This window comes from Acinonyx jubatus, chromosome A1 (assembly GCF_027475565.1).
Source record: "Acinonyx jubatus isolate Ajub_Pintada_27869175 chromosome A1, VMU_Ajub_asm_v1.0, whole genome shotgun sequence".
In the NCBI taxonomy this organism is placed as follows: Eukaryota; Metazoa; Chordata; class Mammalia; order Carnivora; family Felidae; genus Acinonyx; species Acinonyx jubatus.
This window is the reverse complement of record NC_069380.1, coordinates 1,948,976-1,966,311: the sequence shown is the minus strand read 5'-3', so window position 1 is coordinate 1,966,311 and position 17,336 is coordinate 1,948,976. Positions and strand designations below refer to the sequence as shown.

Genomic DNA, 17,336 nt, shown 5'->3' with positions numbered 1-17,336 from the left:
CTGGCGCGCAATGTGCTGATGTTTCAGCGCACACCGCCCAGAGAAGTGCCCAAGCGCTGGGGCAGGATTTGGGCATTCTTGGAGGCACTTTGGTCTGCTGTTGGTGGAATGCAAACTGCTGCAGCCACCCTGGAAGACAGTGTGGAGGCTCCTCAGAAAGTTAAAGAGCGAACTGCCCTGTGACCCAGCGGTTGCATGACTTGGTACATATCCAAAGGATACAAAAATCTAGGCTTGAAGAGGGTGCATGCACCCCAAGGTTTATAGCAGCACTTCCCACAATAGCCAAATTAGGGAAAGAGCCCAGGTGCCCATGAACTGATGAATGGATAAAGCAAATGTGGTTTATATACACACGGGAGTACTACTGAGCCATCAAAAAAATAAAATCTTGCCATTTGCAGCAACGTATATGGAGCTAGCGTGTATTATGCTAAGCGAAATAAGTCAGGCAGAGGAAGAAAAATACTGTATGATTTCACCCGTGTGGAATTTAAGAAATACAACAGATGAAAAGAGGGGAAGAGAAGGAAAAACAAAATAAAAGCAGAGAGGGAAGCAAACCATAAGAGACTCTTAGCTCGAGAGAAAAAAACAGGGTTATGGCGGGGGGGGGGGGTCTAGACGGCTGACGGGCATTAAGGAGGGCACTTGTGGGGAAGGGCACTGGGTGTTGTGTGTAAGTGATGAGTCGCTGGATTCTACTCCCGAAACCAAAAAAGGAAACAGAAAAAGAAATGCTGTACGTAATGGCCCCTTGGCTCCACTATGCCCGCTGACCTGTGCCAGGAGGGGCACCCGAGCTGTAGGGCAGAGGCCCAGGCCTTCTCCCACCAGGCAGCCCCAGGGCCACTGCCCGTGGCGACGTTCCAAGCTGCCGGCCTGATGTCTGAGAACCGGAGTCCCCTGGAGCGGGCGAGAGGTCACCAGAGCGAGCGCGCAGGCAGCAGGTGGTGCCGGTGGCTGCGTTTAGGGCTCTCTGACTGGCGTCTGCGGGGGTCTGTTCGCAGTCCGCGGCTGACGGTGAGGCTGGAGGAGAGACAGCGCGCGTGTTCCCGGTGGGCTCGGAAATGACCCTGGATCTCCCGCAGCCGTGGGACCTAGCGATACGTGCACGCACGTGGCGTCTCCGAGAGTTGCTGTCGAGGCACCACTGACCTGCTAGGTGAGCACGGGGAGCAGACGTCGAGGACGGGACACAGCCGAGCTGGATTATTCGGTGGTTCTTGACAAGCAAGCCGTCTCATCGTGTCGCTTGGGCTTTACGAGCTGAAGCACTGCTGTGACCACAGTCGTCGTTCGTGGTCTCCCGTTGATCTTGCTCGGTTAAGTTCCTGGATTCAGAGCTCAGTAAACATGTAAACGTGGGAGTGGCGAGTGCCCGGGCAACGGGCAGAGGTGGAGAAGCTGTTCATTTGGACTCGATCGGCGGGCAGGCACCGAGGTGGTGCGCGTGTCCGGGGTCCCCCCGAAGGGCGCGGGGGCGCGGTCGGTGCTGACCGAAGGGCTGCGGTTGGGGTTGGCTCCCCCAGTTTTTAAATGGGTGCCAAGAGCTCCAGGGTCACCCTGAGAAGATGCGGCCCTATACCGTGTCTCTCTCCAAGCCGCCGAGAGCTCTCTGCAGCCATGACCTCATCGCATAACATAGCCGTGAGGTGGGGGGGGGGGGGGTGCAGCGTTGCCTCCCATCTGCAGGTGGGCACCACCGTGCTCACCCCTGCACGTCTCTCTCCACAGCCCCGCCGCACGTCAGGCACTCGCTCTGCCGGTCCGAGCTCTGCTTCTGAACCGGGAGCTCTGTCCTTACTGCCGTGGCCCCGTCTGCCTCGCCATGTCTCTTTGGGCCCCTCGGCCCCGGATGCGGCCCCCTCACACGCACCCACACGTCCCACTGCCCGTCCTGCTCTCCGGCGCGGCCTCGCTGGGCCCCCCCGTCTCGGCCCCTCCCCTCCCCCCGCTGTCTTGCCGAGTCTCCTGGCATCACCAAGAACGTAGGCACAGGTTACAGCCAACGTGTTTTGTCCTGCCACGCGCTGGGGATATGGCCAGGAACGGGAAACTTGATTTTGCTGTTACGCAAGCACTCACGTCGTCCCGGCTGATGCGTTGAGCGGGTGGCTACAGCCACGAGTGACGTGGAATCCAGGCCCCAGCGGGTTCTCCCGGCCCTAGAGGAGGAGGCAGACATTCGGACAGACAGATGGGGCCGGTAAAGGTCACGGGTGTGTGGTGCCTCGTTCCCGGGGCCGGCAGGAGCACAGATCCGAGTCAGCCTGGACAATGCTTGGCTCGGAGGGCAGGGAGACTGGTGCATTCTCGGTGTCGGGGACAAGTGCTGTTTCTCCAGAGTGGCCCTTGGCCAGCACAGCCGCTCTCTGCCCAGAACAGCCCCAAGCTGCCTTCTCACTGTCCTGGGGTCTTCCTGCACCCTCAGCCCTTTTCTCTCCTGTCTGAGCCACGGGGTCCCCTCGGCCATGCTCTCCCGCCCCTGAGACCCCCTCTGTGTGTTCCGCCCTTGTCTCCAGGAGGCGTTCTCTCTCCTGTCCCGTCCATCCTGTTTGCCCACAGCCCTGCTGAGCCGACTCACAGGTGCGTGTTCCCTCCTGTCTCCCGTGCACTCTGGCCTGTCTTACACCTCCAGTTCTGCCCCAAACCGATCTCGTGGCTCCGTGTCCCTGCCTTCCAAGAGGGCCAAAACCCGGGGACAGTCAGGCCCAGCCTGTGGCTCCCTCTCTGCTGTCTCTCATGTCCCTGCTTGCCCCTCAGCCTGTTCTCCACGCAACCCCCCCCCCCCCCCCGCACCCCCGCCCCAGGCCTCTGCTGCTTTGACGGTTCCACCTGCCAAGAATACCTTTCCTCTGCTGTGCCTTCCATCTGCCCAATTTCGGGCCGACCTTGGGGAGCCAGGTGTATTGCCGTCTGTTCCACAAACAGTCAGTCCCTGGTGCCCTCGCTCTGAGCCGGAAGAATCCGTCTCCTCTGACCCTCTTTCCTATTCCCTGACCCTTGTCTGCTGTGTCTCCCATGGTGGGTCCAGCTTGTCTCCTGTTCATCTCGCAGGCAGTTTTCGGAGGCCGTGTCCTGTGCTGGGCACTGCTCCAAGGGCTCTTTCGGGGTCTGTCTCTCTTTCTCCCACTAGACCAGGAGCCCAGCCGCAAGTTCCCAACTACCAGAGTGAGCACTGGGCACTGCGAACAGTAGGCCTTCAGCCAGCTCTTCATAAATGACTCTGGCAACCCTCCCCTCCCTGGGGGCGGGTCACTCCCTCTCCCAGTTAGCCTGCGGGTGGGCTGGACCTGCAGCCAGGGTCCCTGACTTCAACTAGTTTTCACGTTAAACTGTTCTAGTCATAGGTTACTCACAGAGCAGAACTTAAGAGTCCAACTGGAAGTTTTCTAAGGAGAAGCAGAACTTAGATTCTTTCTGGTCCACCATCAGAACACCTGTTTGTTCGTCACATACTCTCTATAGCCTGTGGTTCAGTGTGTGTTAAGCGTTTGTCGTGGGCACCTGAGGGCATCTCATGCAGACATTTCACGGTGCAGGCCCCCAGCAGGCACAGAGAGGTGAACATTGCAGCATCGGAAGTCCCCGAGGGGCTTTGTGGGAAGATGTCATGCGTTTGTACCTCCCAGTGAAGCATCTGTGTGCTCCCCCCCCCCCCCCCCCAGGAGATGGCCGGCAGGGCTCTGAAGCAGACTGGCAGCCGGAGCATCGAAGCTGCCCTGGAGTACATCAGCAAGATGGGCTACCTGGACCCCAGGAATGAGCAGATTGTGCGAGTCATTAAGCAGACCTCCCCAGGTGAGCTCAGACCCGCAGCCCTGGGGGAGGAAGATTTGCCCTCAAAAAGCACAAATCCGTTTGTAGGAAGGGAGGTTCAGTGTGGCCCTGGTCAGCAGATTATCTCTTGGCACGTTGCCCTGCTCTGCACTCAGGGCCTAGAAGGGGAGGCAGCAGGGGCAGATCCTGGGACTTCCCTGGGTGCTCCCTCTCCCTGTGTGAAGTAACCTGGGGTACTTCCTGCGGCCGGTGGCTGCGGACAGGTTTTGTGTTACAGAGATTGGAAAACTCAGTGGATATTAAAGTTAGGCAACGCGCAGAGTGAGATCTAAAGTGGGCTTTTTACTTTCTCTTGGGCCTGTGAGGGAGTCTGTTTATTGAAAGGAAGGTTTACTTCACGGATTTTTAAAACCCGCCTTTTCTCACACCGGAGCCTCAGAGCAGGCTGGCAGGCGCCTCCCTGGGCTGGATGCCTCGGGCAGTGGCGCTGGGACAGCCCCCTTAGTGTCCCCCGGGAAGGGCCAGAGGCACCAGCACCAAATGCTCTACCTCACTGGCTGTCAGTGAATGTTCCTCTTAGAGGATGGACAGATGGGAGAATTTTTGGTAGCTGAGGTCCTGAGTGTGATAAGGGACTCACGACATTCAGCCAAAGGAGCTTTCCCACTTCGTCTGTCGAGTGAGAAGTTGTGTCTTCGTTGTTAAACTTTTGTTTTCTCGTTGATAGGAGGCTCGTATTAAACTGCTGCCTGCTGGCAGTCCATTTCCAGATTCTTGGAGTCCCAGGGTCTGTGTTGCCGCAGAGCCCCAAAGGGAAACTGCAGACCCACATCTGTAACGATTCCCTCCTACGTGTGCCTTTGACACATGTTCTTAGCCCAGGAAGACAGGTTGTGGGCTCTGCCGGGTCCCCCCGCGAGGGGCTCTGACCCACAAGGCAGCCCGGGTTTGCCAGAGCAGAGTTCAGCCTGCGTCGGGCGGCCTCGAGCGGTGGAAGAGCCTGCGCAGCGGCGTCCGCCCCCAAGGACGCGGCCAGCGCCGGGAGCCAGCCCGCGAGAGCCGTTCCCCTCTAACGCCGTGTCCGCGTTCTCTCCGCTGCAGGGAAGGGCATCGCGCCGGCCCCCGGGCCGCGGAGGCCGAGCTTCGAAGGAACAGGCGACCCCTTCCCGCCCTACCATCAGATGAGCGGGGCAGCCTACGAGGGCAGCGGTCCGCTGGAGGAGGTGCCCCGGCAGTACATGGACTTTCTTTTCTCCGGAAGCGCTCGCAGCGTGCCCGGCGGCCATCAGCACCAGCCCAAAGGCTACGCGGCCAACCTGGAGTCCGCGGGGATGAGCTTCCCGGTGGCCGCGCCGGCGGGCCAAGCCCTCCCGCTGCAAGGCCCCCCCTACAGGCCGCACCTGCTGGTGCCGGGGGAGCCGCTGGGCTACGGCCTGCAGCGCAGCCCCTCCTTCCAAAACAAGGAGGCGGGAGCGTACGCGAGCCCGGCCGCCAAGGGCCCCGCGGTGCAGGTGCAGGTGCAGGTGCCCCCGGGCGCCGGCCACGCGTTTCCGGCCGCGGGAGCGGCGGCCGGTCTGTACCTGCCCCACCCGCACCACAAGCAGGCCCACCAGGTGCACGTGATGGGCTCCCGGGGCCAGGTGTTCGCCAGCGACAGCCCCCCGCAGAGTCTGATGGCGCCCTCCAGGAACAGCCTCAACGTGGACCTGTACGACCTGAGCGGCGCCCCCGTCCAGCAGTGGCAGGCCTCCACCCTGTCCCGCCGCGACTCTCTGCAGAAGCCGGGCCTGGAGGCACCCCCCCGCCAGCACGTGGCCTTCCTGCCCGAAGGCCCGGTCCCCAGCAGGACCAACTCCTTCAACAGCCACCAGCCGCCCGTGGCCGTGCCCATGCGGGCGGGCGTGCCCGGCAAGACGGAGCCCTCCGTGCCCTCCCCCAACACCATCACGGCCGTGACGGCCGCCCACATCCTGCACCCGGTCAAGAGCGTGAGGGTGATGCGGCCCGAGCCGCAGACGGCCGTGGGGCCCTCACACCCGGCCTGGGTGCCCGCGCCCGCGCCTGCGCCCGCGCCCGCGGCCGGGGTGGAGAGTCTGGACTCGAAGGACGAGCACTCCCTGCCGCTGGGGGGCGCCGGTGCGTACCCGCTGGACGTGGAGTACGGCGGCCCGGACCTGAGGTGCCCGCCCCCGCCGTACCCCAAGCACCTGCTGCTGCACAGCAAGTCCGAGCAGTACGACGTGGACGGCCTATGCGCCGGCGTGGAGCAGAGCCTCCGGGGGGGCCCGGCCGCCGAGCCCACCGACCGGAGCGACAAGAGCCACAAAGGCGCCAAAGGGGAGAGGCCGGGGAAGGATAAAAAGCAGATCCAGACCTCTCCTGTCCCCGTCCGGAAAGCCAGCAGGGACGAGGAGAAGAGGGAGTCGCGCATCAAGAGCTACTCACCATATGCGTTCAAGTTCTTCATGGAGCAGCACGTGGAGAATGTCATAAAAACCTACCAGCAGAAGGTCAACCGGAGGCTGCAGCTGGAGCAGGAAATGGCGAAAGTAAGCTCTCCTCGTGTTCCCGCCGCCGGGCCCGGCTCTTCTCTACATTGGCGGTGGCGCTCGCAGCGGAACCTCTGTTTTGCTTCTGCTTTGCCCCGGTTATTACGAACGGTTCGCATCCCCGGGCGATGGTGTGGTTATGGGGCCAACGACTTGCAGGGATGGCCGATGGTGCAGGCTCCCTCACGGGTACCCCCCGGCTCTGTAGGGGGGCCGTGAGCACTGCGCCTGACGCAGCCGGTGGGCACGTGACCACGGCGATATTTTTATTTTTCTTTCATTTCATTTTATTTTACTTATTTGTTTTACTTTTACTCATTTTATTTTATTTTTTGAGAGAGAAAGTGGGAGAGCGTGCGTACACATGCAAGCAGGGGAGGGGCAGAGGGGGAGAGAGAGAATCCGAAGCAGGCCCCGTGCTCCGTGCACAGCCTAAAGCGGGGCTCAATCCCACAACTTTGGGATTATGACCCGAGCCGAAATCAAAAGTCACACTCAACCGGCTGAGCCACCCAGGCGCCCCAGCAAATAGTATTTTAAATATACCTTAGTTGACACTAAACTGCTAGAGAAGGTAATTAATGAAATGATTTAAATTAAAATCTTACAGTAAATTTAAATCACACGAAGCCAGCGATTTCAAGTTCTAAAAATCAGATCTGTGCTCTTACTTTCTGCTGCCCCATTTTCATTGACTTTTCTTTGTTCCCGTTTTCCCTGAGCTGTTAAAATATTAGATTGCGCGGAGAGTCCCGGGAATGTTGTGGTCTCCTTTTCCACCGGCGTTTGTTTATAGAGGTTTACTGAGAGCCTCAAGTCACCGGTTTTGTCCTGCCTTTAGAGTCCAGATTTGTGTGTACATAAGTAGATGAAGAGCAAACCCAGTTGTTGTCTTGCTTGTAGTATACTGGACCCATATGTGTTCTTGGTTCCGTAAGTTGAGTCAGGGCCCTCGCGGTTCTCAGCTGTCTCCCGCCCTGGCTGTTTCCTCCCGTGGGGTCCTCTGACGTGACTTCCTTGTTCCCCTTCTCCACAGGCTGGACTCTGTGAAGCTGAACAGGCGCAGATGAGGAAGATCCTCTACCAGAAGGAATCTAACTACAACAGGCTGAAGAGGGCCAAAATGGATAAGTCCATGTTTGTGAAAATCAAAACCCTGGGGATCGGTGCCTTTGGAGAAGTGTGCCTTGCTTGTAAGGTGGACACGCACGCCCTCTACGCCATGAAGACCCTCAGGAAGAAGGACGTCCTGAACCGGAATCAGGTGGCCCACGTCAAGGCCGAGAGGGACATCCTGGCTGAGGCAGACAATGAGTGGGTGGTCAAGCTCTACTATTCCTTCCAAGACAAGGACAGCCTGTACTTTGTGATGGACTACATCCCGGGGGGGGACATGATGAGCCTGCTGATCCGGATGGAGGTCTTCCCCGAGCACCTGGCCCGGTTCTACATCGCAGAGTTGACCCTGGCCATTGAGAGCGTCCACAAGATGGGCTTCATCCACCGAGACATCAAGCCAGACAACATTCTGATAGATCTCGATGGTCACATCAAACTGACGGATTTTGGCCTCTGCACTGGGTTCAGGTGGACTCACAATTCCAAATACTACCAGAAAGGTATTGTCCCAGATACGCCGCACCCACCTTCTACATCTAGATAGGACCAAACTCAGGCCGCTGTTTCGCATCCTGGTGGCTCCTGGTCATTTTGAAATTATGTGTTTAATATAACTTAGCGTGACATCCTTTTCTCCCTAAAGCAGTAGCGTGGTACGTGTAAAAGAAGTTTTTTGAAGTTAACGGATTTAAGTTTTACTGTAGCATTTTTAGGACAGTAGTCTATGGGGTGTCATGGGAACGTGGTCAGGAACCATCACTCTGCCCTTATAAAATGAGCCTTAAAAGTCTCACCACCTCGCAAAGAGTCCTAATAGCGAACGTGAATGTATCTATAGGCGTCAGGTGATGACACTTCACCATCCATGGTGAAGGTTGGGTGTAACTCCATCTGCTGTAGGTCTGCTGGCCATTATCTTATTTATGGCTCAGTTTCTGGAAATAGTGGTCTTAATGCGATGGCTCAGGCTTCTGTTACTTTTTTTTAACCTTATTTTTTTTTTTCAGTAACCTCTACACCCAATGTGGAGATCGAACTCACAATCCCAAGATCAAGAGTTGCACGCTGTATGGACCGAGCCAGCCAAGAGCCCTTCTATTTTTTAACTCAAAACTAATCCTATACGTTTAATTCGTTCCCATTTTCTGGTATTTCAGTCACTTTTGTTTATCTTTTTTAAATCCTCTCATGCTTTTCCGTGGTTCTCTTGAAACATGTCCTGTCCAACAGGTAGTAGACTTCTGAGACTGGCCTGAGTGTTACGCATGATGTCCCCAAGTTACATGAGCCTTTCTTCCACAGCATCACACTGCTACCCCGCGTAGCACCCAGCTCGTCATCGCTTCCTCTGTCATTTTTTTTTTTTTAAGTTTACGTATTTGTTTTTGAAAGAGAGAGGGAGAGAAAGACAATCCCAAGCAGGCTTTGTGCTGTCAACGCAGACCCCGACACGGGGCTCGAACCCACGAACCGTGAGATCACGACCTGAGCTGAAACCAAGAGTCAGATGCTTAGCCAGCTGAGCCACTCAGGCGCCCCTCGTGTGTTCTGTTGTAGTGTTTGTGTTTCCTCACGGCTCCTCACGGCTCGAGTCTCAGACCCAGGAATCACAGGCCACCCCTGCAGAGCAGTTGGGGAGGATTCTTTCTCTTAACATGCCGGGAGCTGAACTGAATTACTTTCCCCTTTGAAGTTGTGGATTTGCTGCGTTGTTGAATAGTGCAAATTCACCTGGGTTTTTATTCTCTTCTTTGACTGCCGCCGATTCCGGGGTGAAAGGGAGCCACATCAGACAGGACAGCATGGAGCCCAGCGACCTCTGGGATGACGTGTCTAACTGTCGATGTGGAGACCGGCTGAAGACGCTGGAGCAGAGAGCCCGGAAGCAGCACCAGAGGTGTCTGGCCCACTCCCTGGTTGGGACCCCAAATTACATCGCACCCGAAGTGCTGCTGCGAAAAGGTACGCGCTTCCGGCCACAGCCATGACCTCTAAGAGTCTCTAGCTCCAGCTTTCTGAGACTCCGAATAGTCTCGTTGTATGTTTATCCTCACGGAAGCCTGAGAGGGAAACGATTTCCTTAACAAGCAGGCCTCCAGCGCACCACACGTCGGTTCTGTAGCTGCTCTTGCTTCCAGCGTGAAAGACGACGTCCGCCATTAGGCCTACCTCGCTAGCCCCTCCTTGGGCCGGGAAGGGATAGAGTGGGTGTAGAGTGGGTGTGGGCTTTCCATCTAGACCCCAAGAGAAATCTCTTCGCACCTGGTTTTTAAGAACCAACCGTGAGGTCACCCGGAAACTTCTCGGTCTGCCTGAGCCATGCTCTCGCTCTGACTCTTCCTTGCCCAGGCTCCCAGCTGCTCCTACCAAATTCCACTGGTGATCCGGTATGCCAAAACACAAATAGTGTTTCCCTCCACTTCTCTCTGCTAGTCCAGGATCGCTGGAGGGTGACATTTGGGGACGGTGGTGCGCATAAAAGTACAAGTGTTCAGTAAGATCGGCCCCCGTGTGGTTGCTGTGTTCTACCAACGACGACATTTGGTTGAGTACAAGAGGAACCTTTCTGTGATCAGTTGCGTGGCTCACGGCAACAGTGTGATACGTCCAGAGATCGGTGACCTGTCTTTTCACACGTGTGGTTTCAGGTCTATGGAGTCTGTTCGGACCCGAGTTTTCTCTGTCAGCCGTGGAAATCCAAGGCAAATCACTTAACCACTCACTCAGAGCCACAGGCATCACAAGAACTACCTTGAGAGGTGGTTGTGATTATCAGCCTCACCGCCCAGTAACAGCCTCATTCTCTCCTTCCTCTGGCGGTGTCTCCCCCATCCCCTTCCCACTGTCTCCAGCACCCCAACACGTGCAGGAGTCCGGGAACTAGGGGGCAGACTTCCCCTTCTCCCCCATCCCCACCCCCCTGCCTCCAGTGCCAGGCTGGGGTGGAAGGCATGGGACGGAGGGAGAACAGAGTTGGCAAATGCTGCTGGCACGTCCCAAGGCCCTGTTCAGGTTAGCGGGGATGAGGTGACACCAAGACTGGAGCATAGCTGGGACTGGGATGCAGAGCTTTGAAGGAAAAATGAGAGAAGATCAAAGAAAAATGAGCCTGTCCTCCTGCCTCGGTGAGGCTGGTCCTGTCCAAGCCGCAGGGTGCCCCGGCCTCAGCTGCCGCGTCTCGGGAGCTCCGTGACCAAGGGCCTGGCTCAGGTAGCGCCTCATGCCGGGTCTCAGGGGACAGTTGTTTCCTTTGCCAAAGGGCACTCTCTCTCTTCCTCTTCTCGTCCCGCACCTCCTTCCAAAACTGACTTCGCCAGCGTCCCCGGGAAGCCCTCGCGACTGGCCGCAGCTGACCATTCACCAGTGTAGCCCTGTTTTTCAGTCCGTACTATTTTCATTTGTGTCTTTGTGTCCTTTAAGAACCTAAAATCCCGGTTGTGATGTTACTAACAATAATAATAATCTTTTAAGATGAAGAAGTCTTATTACAAAAGCATCCCGTGTGTATCACAGACGAATGAGAGAAAATAAGAGAAAATCTGTCAGGTCCCTGGCAGGTGTCCCATCCAGCCTTCTGATCTGAGCCACAAAACATGTATGCTGCGTGAACACGCTTTCCCCCTTCCCAGTAAATTAGTATTGGAGAATTTCCCAAAATTCTTCTCTAAGAGTCATCCACGCCCGTGTTGGAATTGAGTGAGCCCTTGTCTTTCAGGGTACACGCAGCTCTGTGACTGGTGGAGTGTTGGCGTGATTCTCTTCGAGATGCTGGTGGGACAGCCACCCTTCTTGGCCCCGACTCCCACGGAGACCCAGCTGAAGGTAGGAACTAAGCAGCCCCGTGGAGGAGGCATGCACCTGCTTGCTGCAAACACGCGTGGTTTTCTGATGAAGCCCCAAATGTCTGGTCAACGTTGGACCTTTCATTCTGAGTAGCATAGGAGTGTCAGTTGCATGCTGTCAAAGTGTTACTATTATTAGCTCTATAAAATTTTCGTTTAATCAAGTGAAGCCGCACCGTTAGACCCGTGTACCTCCATTTTCTGTCGCCACCTGTGCCTACCGGGCAAAAGACACTGAAACCTTTAGGAACTGGATTTAAAGAAATCAGTTGTTTGTTTGGATGTTTTATCAACAGTAATCTGTCCGCAGATTATCAACTATGCGGTCAGGCTTGCAGTACGTATTTCTAATACTAATTTGAAATAATTAAGTTCTCTGTCCATCATTTAATACTAAATAGTTTTAGAATGATAGCTATTTAGGAGCACCTGGGCGGCTCAGTCAGGCGTCCGACTTCGGCCTGGGTCATGATCTCACGGTTCATGAGTTCAAGCCCCACATTAGGCTCTGTGCTCTCAGGGCGGAGCCTGCTTTGGATCCTGTGTCCCCCTTTCTCTCTCTGCCCCTTCCCTGCTCGCCCGCTCATGCTCTCTCCAAAGTAAATAAACATTTAAAAGGAGTGATAGCCATTTGTCCTCTGATATAAATGATTTGATTACTTAAGAAGGATTGAATTGAGAATCTGATGGAATCTTTGGAACCTCTTTTTTTTTTTTTTTTTTTGAGAAAAGAGCATGTGTGTGTGAGCAGGGGAGGGGGAGAGAGAGACAGAGAGAGAGAGAGAAACAGAGAGACAGAGAGAGAGAGAGAGGATGAATCTTAAACAGACTCCACACCCAGCACACAGCCCAGTGCGGGGCTCCCTCTTGAGACCTTGAGATCATGACCTGAGCCAAAATCAAGAGTCGGACACTTAACCGACTGAGCCGCCCAGGCGCCCCTGGTACTTCTTTGAACTTACCCACCAGCGTGCATGTTTACTAACAATTCTGTGAAGTATTCATGTGTCCCAGAGTCTGTGTTAGACCCTAAATTAATGATCCCTTATTTAGAAAAACCCTAAATGAAGGCTTAGTTTCCACTCTGGTAACAATAAAATTGGAACTTGACATTATCTGCATCCTAATTGAATTGCCAAACCAGCCACTAATTTACTAATTTGCCTGCATGATGATAACCCAATATTTTTATTGTGATAAAATTTACCACTTTAACCAGTTTTAATTTTACAGTCCAGTGGCATTAAGTGCACTCACAGTGTTGTGCAACTCTAAACGCTACCTATTTCCAGATACTTTGATCCTCCCAAACAGAAACTGTACCCAGGAAACAGCAGCTCCCCATTCCTGCCTCCTCCGGACCCCGTAACCCCTCTTCTGGTCTCTGGGAAGTTGCCTGTTCGAGGCACCTCATTTCACGACTGGCTTCTCTCCCTGAGCATCACGTCTTCAGAGTTCATCCACGTTGTAGCATGTGTCACAACTTCCTTTCTTGCTGAGGCTGAGGAATATTCCATTGTGTGTGTAAACCACATTTATTTACCCGTCATCTGGTGGTGCACACTTGGGTTGTTTCTACCTTTTGGCTAACGCGAAGAACGTATTCAAGAATCTGCGTCCCTGCTCTCATTTTGCAGCTTTATACCCAGAAGTGCGATGGCCAGATCATAGGGTCATTCTGTGTTTAACGTTTTGAGGAACCACCACACTGTTCGGTACACTGGCTGCCTGATTGTACACGTCCGTCACCAGTGCACAGGGTTCCAGTCTCTTCCGTCTTCATCGACTTACTTTAAGTTGTCATCCTGTGGGTGTGAGGTGGTATCTTATTGTGGTTCTGGTTTATATTTCCCTGATGATTAGCAACTGAGCCTTTCTTCGTGTGCTTATTGGACATCTGTACATCTTCTTTGGAGAATGTCTATTTAAGTCTTTTGCCCTTTTTAAATCAGGTGGTTTTTGTTGTTGAATTGTAGGAGTTCTTTATATATTCTGGGCATTAATCCCTGATCAGATAAACACTTTGCAAATATATTCTCCCATTCTGGGAGTTACCTTTCCACTCTGTTCATGGTGTCCTTTGGTGCATAAAAGTTTTAAATTTTGCCGAAGTCCGTTTTAGGTACTTTTTTGTTGCCTGTGCTTTTGGTGTCTTCCAAGAGATCATTGCCATATCTAATGTCATGAGTATTTTCCCATTTTCTTCTATGACTTTTACAGTTTTAGCTCTACTAGAACATCTACTCAAGTTCAGACCAGCCCTCCCACCCGTACACTCAGCTACCTCCATGCCTCACCCAGTGCCCCATCACCCCAGCCCGAAGCCCATTAGTTTGGCCTTGCTTTATCCCGATTCTGAGTATAAATGATAAAGAAGGCCCTTCAGTTTCCTCTTCATGGTAGCCACGTTTCGTAACCAGTCTATTTGCTGAACATGTCAATGGCTAGTCTGTGCAGTTGACTGTGAACATGAGGCGAAGGCCATAGGACCAGCACCTTTATTCTCCTTCTCTGCAGGGTTGCCTTGTTTGTTTGTTTGTTTGTTTAACTGACACTCCGGCTGAACATGTCTCAGCCGGAAGTTCTGAATGAGAACCGTGATGATTCTCCTAGAGGGTTAAACTCTTGGTTCTTATGGAAATCACAAAATTCTCGCGCTGACATGTATTCCTGATCCAAGAAAATCAGTGTCTTTTGGTCTGTATTTGGCTCCATGCCCCTCTGCCTCAGCCTGTGAGCCCCCTCCTCGGCGGCACTGGCCTTTGACAGCTGCTCAGGGTGGCGCCAGTACTCCTATTCTAATCGTTCTCCCATCACGAAGGTCAAAGTATTTAAAAGCCACCTCGTCACGTAGTCTCACAATGGCCTCACGTTGGCTGTGAAAAGCGCACAGAGAGGAAAACTTTGGTTCTGTCGTCTCTGCAGGTGATAAACTGGGAGAACACGCTCCACATTCCAGCCCAGGTCAAGCTGAGCGCCGAAGCCCGGGACCTTATCACCAAACTGTGCTGTGCTGCTGACCAGCGCCTGGGGAGGAACGGGGCCGACGATCTGAAGGCCCACCCCTTCTTCGGGGCCATCGACTTCTCCAGTGACATCCGGAAGCAGCCGGCCCCCTATGTGCCCAAGATCAGCCACCCCATGGACACCTCCAACTTTGACCCCGTAGACGAAGAGAGCCCTTGGAACGACGCTAGTGAAGACAGCACTAAGGCCTGGGACACGCTCACCTCTCCCAACAACAAACACCCTGAGCACGCGTTTTATGAATTCACTTTCCGGAGGTTCTTTGACGACAACGGCTACCCCTTTAGGTGCCCAAAGCCTTCGGGAGCAGACGCTTCACAGGCCGAGGACTCTGACGTGGAAAATTCTGATATGGGGGATCAGACCGAAGGGTGCCAGCCAGTGTATGTGTAGACTCAGCTTCGCCGACGCTCTGCCTCCGCGGGGGCCCGGGGTGCCCGCGGCCGGTCTCCCCGCAGGCCCGGTAGACAGCTGAGCTCAGCCGTGTTCAAGGTGGGTTGAGTCTGGCAGTGGAAGTTCTGGTCTTCGCCAAAACCCCCAAAAGAAACAAGAAAGCTTTTTACGCGAGGACTCAAGCCTAACAGGTTCCGAATGATGGGGGTGGGGGGCGGGTGTCGACATTGCTTTGAATTGGCTTTCGAGGACGTTCACTGCATTAAAACAATATTTTTAAAACTTAGTACAGTTTAGAAAGAGCACTTATTTTGTTTATAGCCATTTTCCTACTAAATTATAGGGATTAACTTTGACAAATCATGCTGCTGTTATTTTCTACATTTGTATTTTATCCATAGCACTTATTCACATTTAGGAAGAGACATAAAAACTGAAGAACATGTGATAAGAAATCTCTGTGCAATAATGTGTAAAAAAAAAAAAAGATAACACTGTTCTGATATTACTGATGCCATTTTATTCACACAGTGGTTTTTGTTTTATATTTTTTCCCACATTTCAAAATTGTGATATAATGTTAAAAGCTGCTTTTTTTTTTTTTTTTTTTTTGCTTTTTGCATATTATAGTATAATAGAAAGTGTGAGCAAGGTGATCACGTGGGTGTGATTTCAGATGTCTGGTATGTAGAGAGTACTGCATGAGCAGGGTTTTTCTATTATAAAATTACCATATCTTGCCATTCACAGCAGGTTCTGTGAATATGTTTTTACTGAGTATCTTTAAATGAGATGTTCTAGACAGTGTGCTGATAACGTATCGTGTGGGTGACTTCTTCGCTGTGATTGTAACCCTTACTGTTTTGTTAAAGAAACGCAGATGTGTAACTGAGAAGCGATCTTTGTGTGTGTGTCTTGGGGGGCAAACTTCAACACTTGTCATATACTAAACTCGTCCACGTCAAAAGGGATTAATTTAGCCATGCCAAAAATTTTAAGTTCGTCCTGGGACTGTGTCCGTTTCGCTCGTCCGGACACTCTCACCGGCATCGTGGACACGTGGAACCCAGTGGCGGCGACCTACTGCCACTGAGAGGTTTCGTGACGTCGTTCCTCCTGTGATCTTGGACAGCCGAGGTATGGCTACCAGGATGGAATTTAGTTCTTCCACATTTGTGTGTGTGTGTGTGTGTGTGTGCGTGTGCTTTGAAGTATCAAACTTAACTGGGTTTTAGCAGTACATTTTTCTAATCTTTGTAAAACAGCAAGGATTATTCAAAGTGACATTGGAATAAAAAAAAAAAATGAAGCCATACATATTTTCTTAGAAGTGTAGATGTATATATAACTACATAGATAAACACACCAAATATTCCTTTTTTCAAATTAGTATGATTCCTATTTAAAGTGATTTATATCTGAGTTAAAAGTTCAATTCTTTTTTGCTTTTTAAAAACCTGACGCATCGTATTTTTCATTATATTATTCCACATATTTTTCCTCGAAGTTTTTAGCATAACGTATCCATTATTTAGTGTATATCTAGGCAACAACACTTACAAGTTTATCAGTGTCTAAACTAAACAAACAAACAAAACTGTACTGGTTTACATTGTATGAATGGCAAATTCTGAAGTCTGCTGTGCTTGTACTGTGACTCAGTATTTTCGCTATTTTGTAGTAAAGCCCGTTATTTACCGCGCTGACATACTTTCATGTGGTAGGTTCTTTCTCAGGAACTCAATTTAACTATTATTTATTGATATATCATTGCCTTTGAAAAGCTTCTACTGGCACAATTTATTATTAAAAGTTTGAATCCAAATCCCTTGGTGTCACGTCGTGCTGAATGTGTAACTTCCCGCTTTAATCTGTGACTTGCTTCCCAGTGACCCGTGTGCGGCTAGGGTTGCCAGCTGCTGGAGGCACTGTCACGAGAGGGGAGGGACAGGCGCCGCCCAGACCGGGGGGATGGCGGGGGGGGGGGGAGTTGGCTCAGGAAGGAAGGGTCTGAGGTGTGGCAAAAATGGGCTTTCAGTTTATACACAAGAAGTCAAAGCCCAGCGGATCGAGTGAGATATTGAATGTGTCTGGCGGGTGATGAAATCAATCATGATACGAGCCGATCCCCCTGCATGAAGTGCTCAAATGGAGAGGGAACGGTGTAGTGCCCTGACCTTAGGTTTAAAATGGTTGGTGGAGGGGCGTCTGGGGGGCTCAGTCGGTTGAGCCTCCGACTTCGGCTCAGGTCATGATCTCGCGGTCTGTGGGTTCGAGCCCAGTGTCGGGCTCTGGGCTGACAGCTCGGGGCCTGGGGCCTGCTTCTGATTCTGTGTCTCCTCCTCCCTCTGCCCCTCCCCTGCTCATGCTCTGTCTCCCTCTGTCTCTCAATAATAAATAAACGATAAAAAATAATAATAAACATTTAAAAAACTAAAATAAAATGGTTGGTGGAATTTCAGAAAAGATAATAGTTTCTTTTCTTTGGGTTAATCTTTTGAGTAGGTACAATCACATGATTTAAAAATCAAAACATGTAGGAGCACCGGGGTGGCTCAGTCGGTGGAGCGTCTGACTTCGGCTCAGGTCATGATCTCATGGTTTGTGAGTTCGAGCCCTGCGT

At 52.6% G+C, this 17,336-nt stretch overlaps 1 protein-coding gene across 3 annotated transcripts in view; it reads left to right on the top strand.

The window, feature by feature from the left end:
* Nucleotides 1–16,538, top strand: part of LATS2 (large tumor suppressor kinase 2) — a 76,797-nt gene extending 60,259 nt beyond the window's left edge. For 2 of the 3 annotated variants that reach the window (XM_027064518.2, XM_053206051.1), the window contains 6 exons: nucleotides 3,672–3,804; nucleotides 4,885–6,332; nucleotides 7,369–7,951; nucleotides 9,231–9,413; nucleotides 11,167–11,273; nucleotides 14,219–16,538. In XM_027064518.2, the coding sequence (XP_026920319.1) occupies nucleotides 3,672–3,804; nucleotides 4,885–6,332; nucleotides 7,369–7,951; nucleotides 9,231–9,413; nucleotides 11,167–11,273; nucleotides 14,219–14,713 (2,949 nt within the window). In that variant the 3' untranslated portion in view covers nucleotides 14,714–16,538. Of the gene's footprint in view, nucleotides 1–1,010; nucleotides 1,166–3,671; nucleotides 3,805–4,884; nucleotides 6,333–7,368; nucleotides 7,952–9,230; nucleotides 9,414–11,166; nucleotides 11,274–14,218 lie in introns of all 3 variants that reach the window. The other variant, XM_027064519.2, reaches the window with a different exon arrangement.
* The last annotated feature ends 798 nt before the right edge of the window (nucleotides 16,539–17,336 follow it).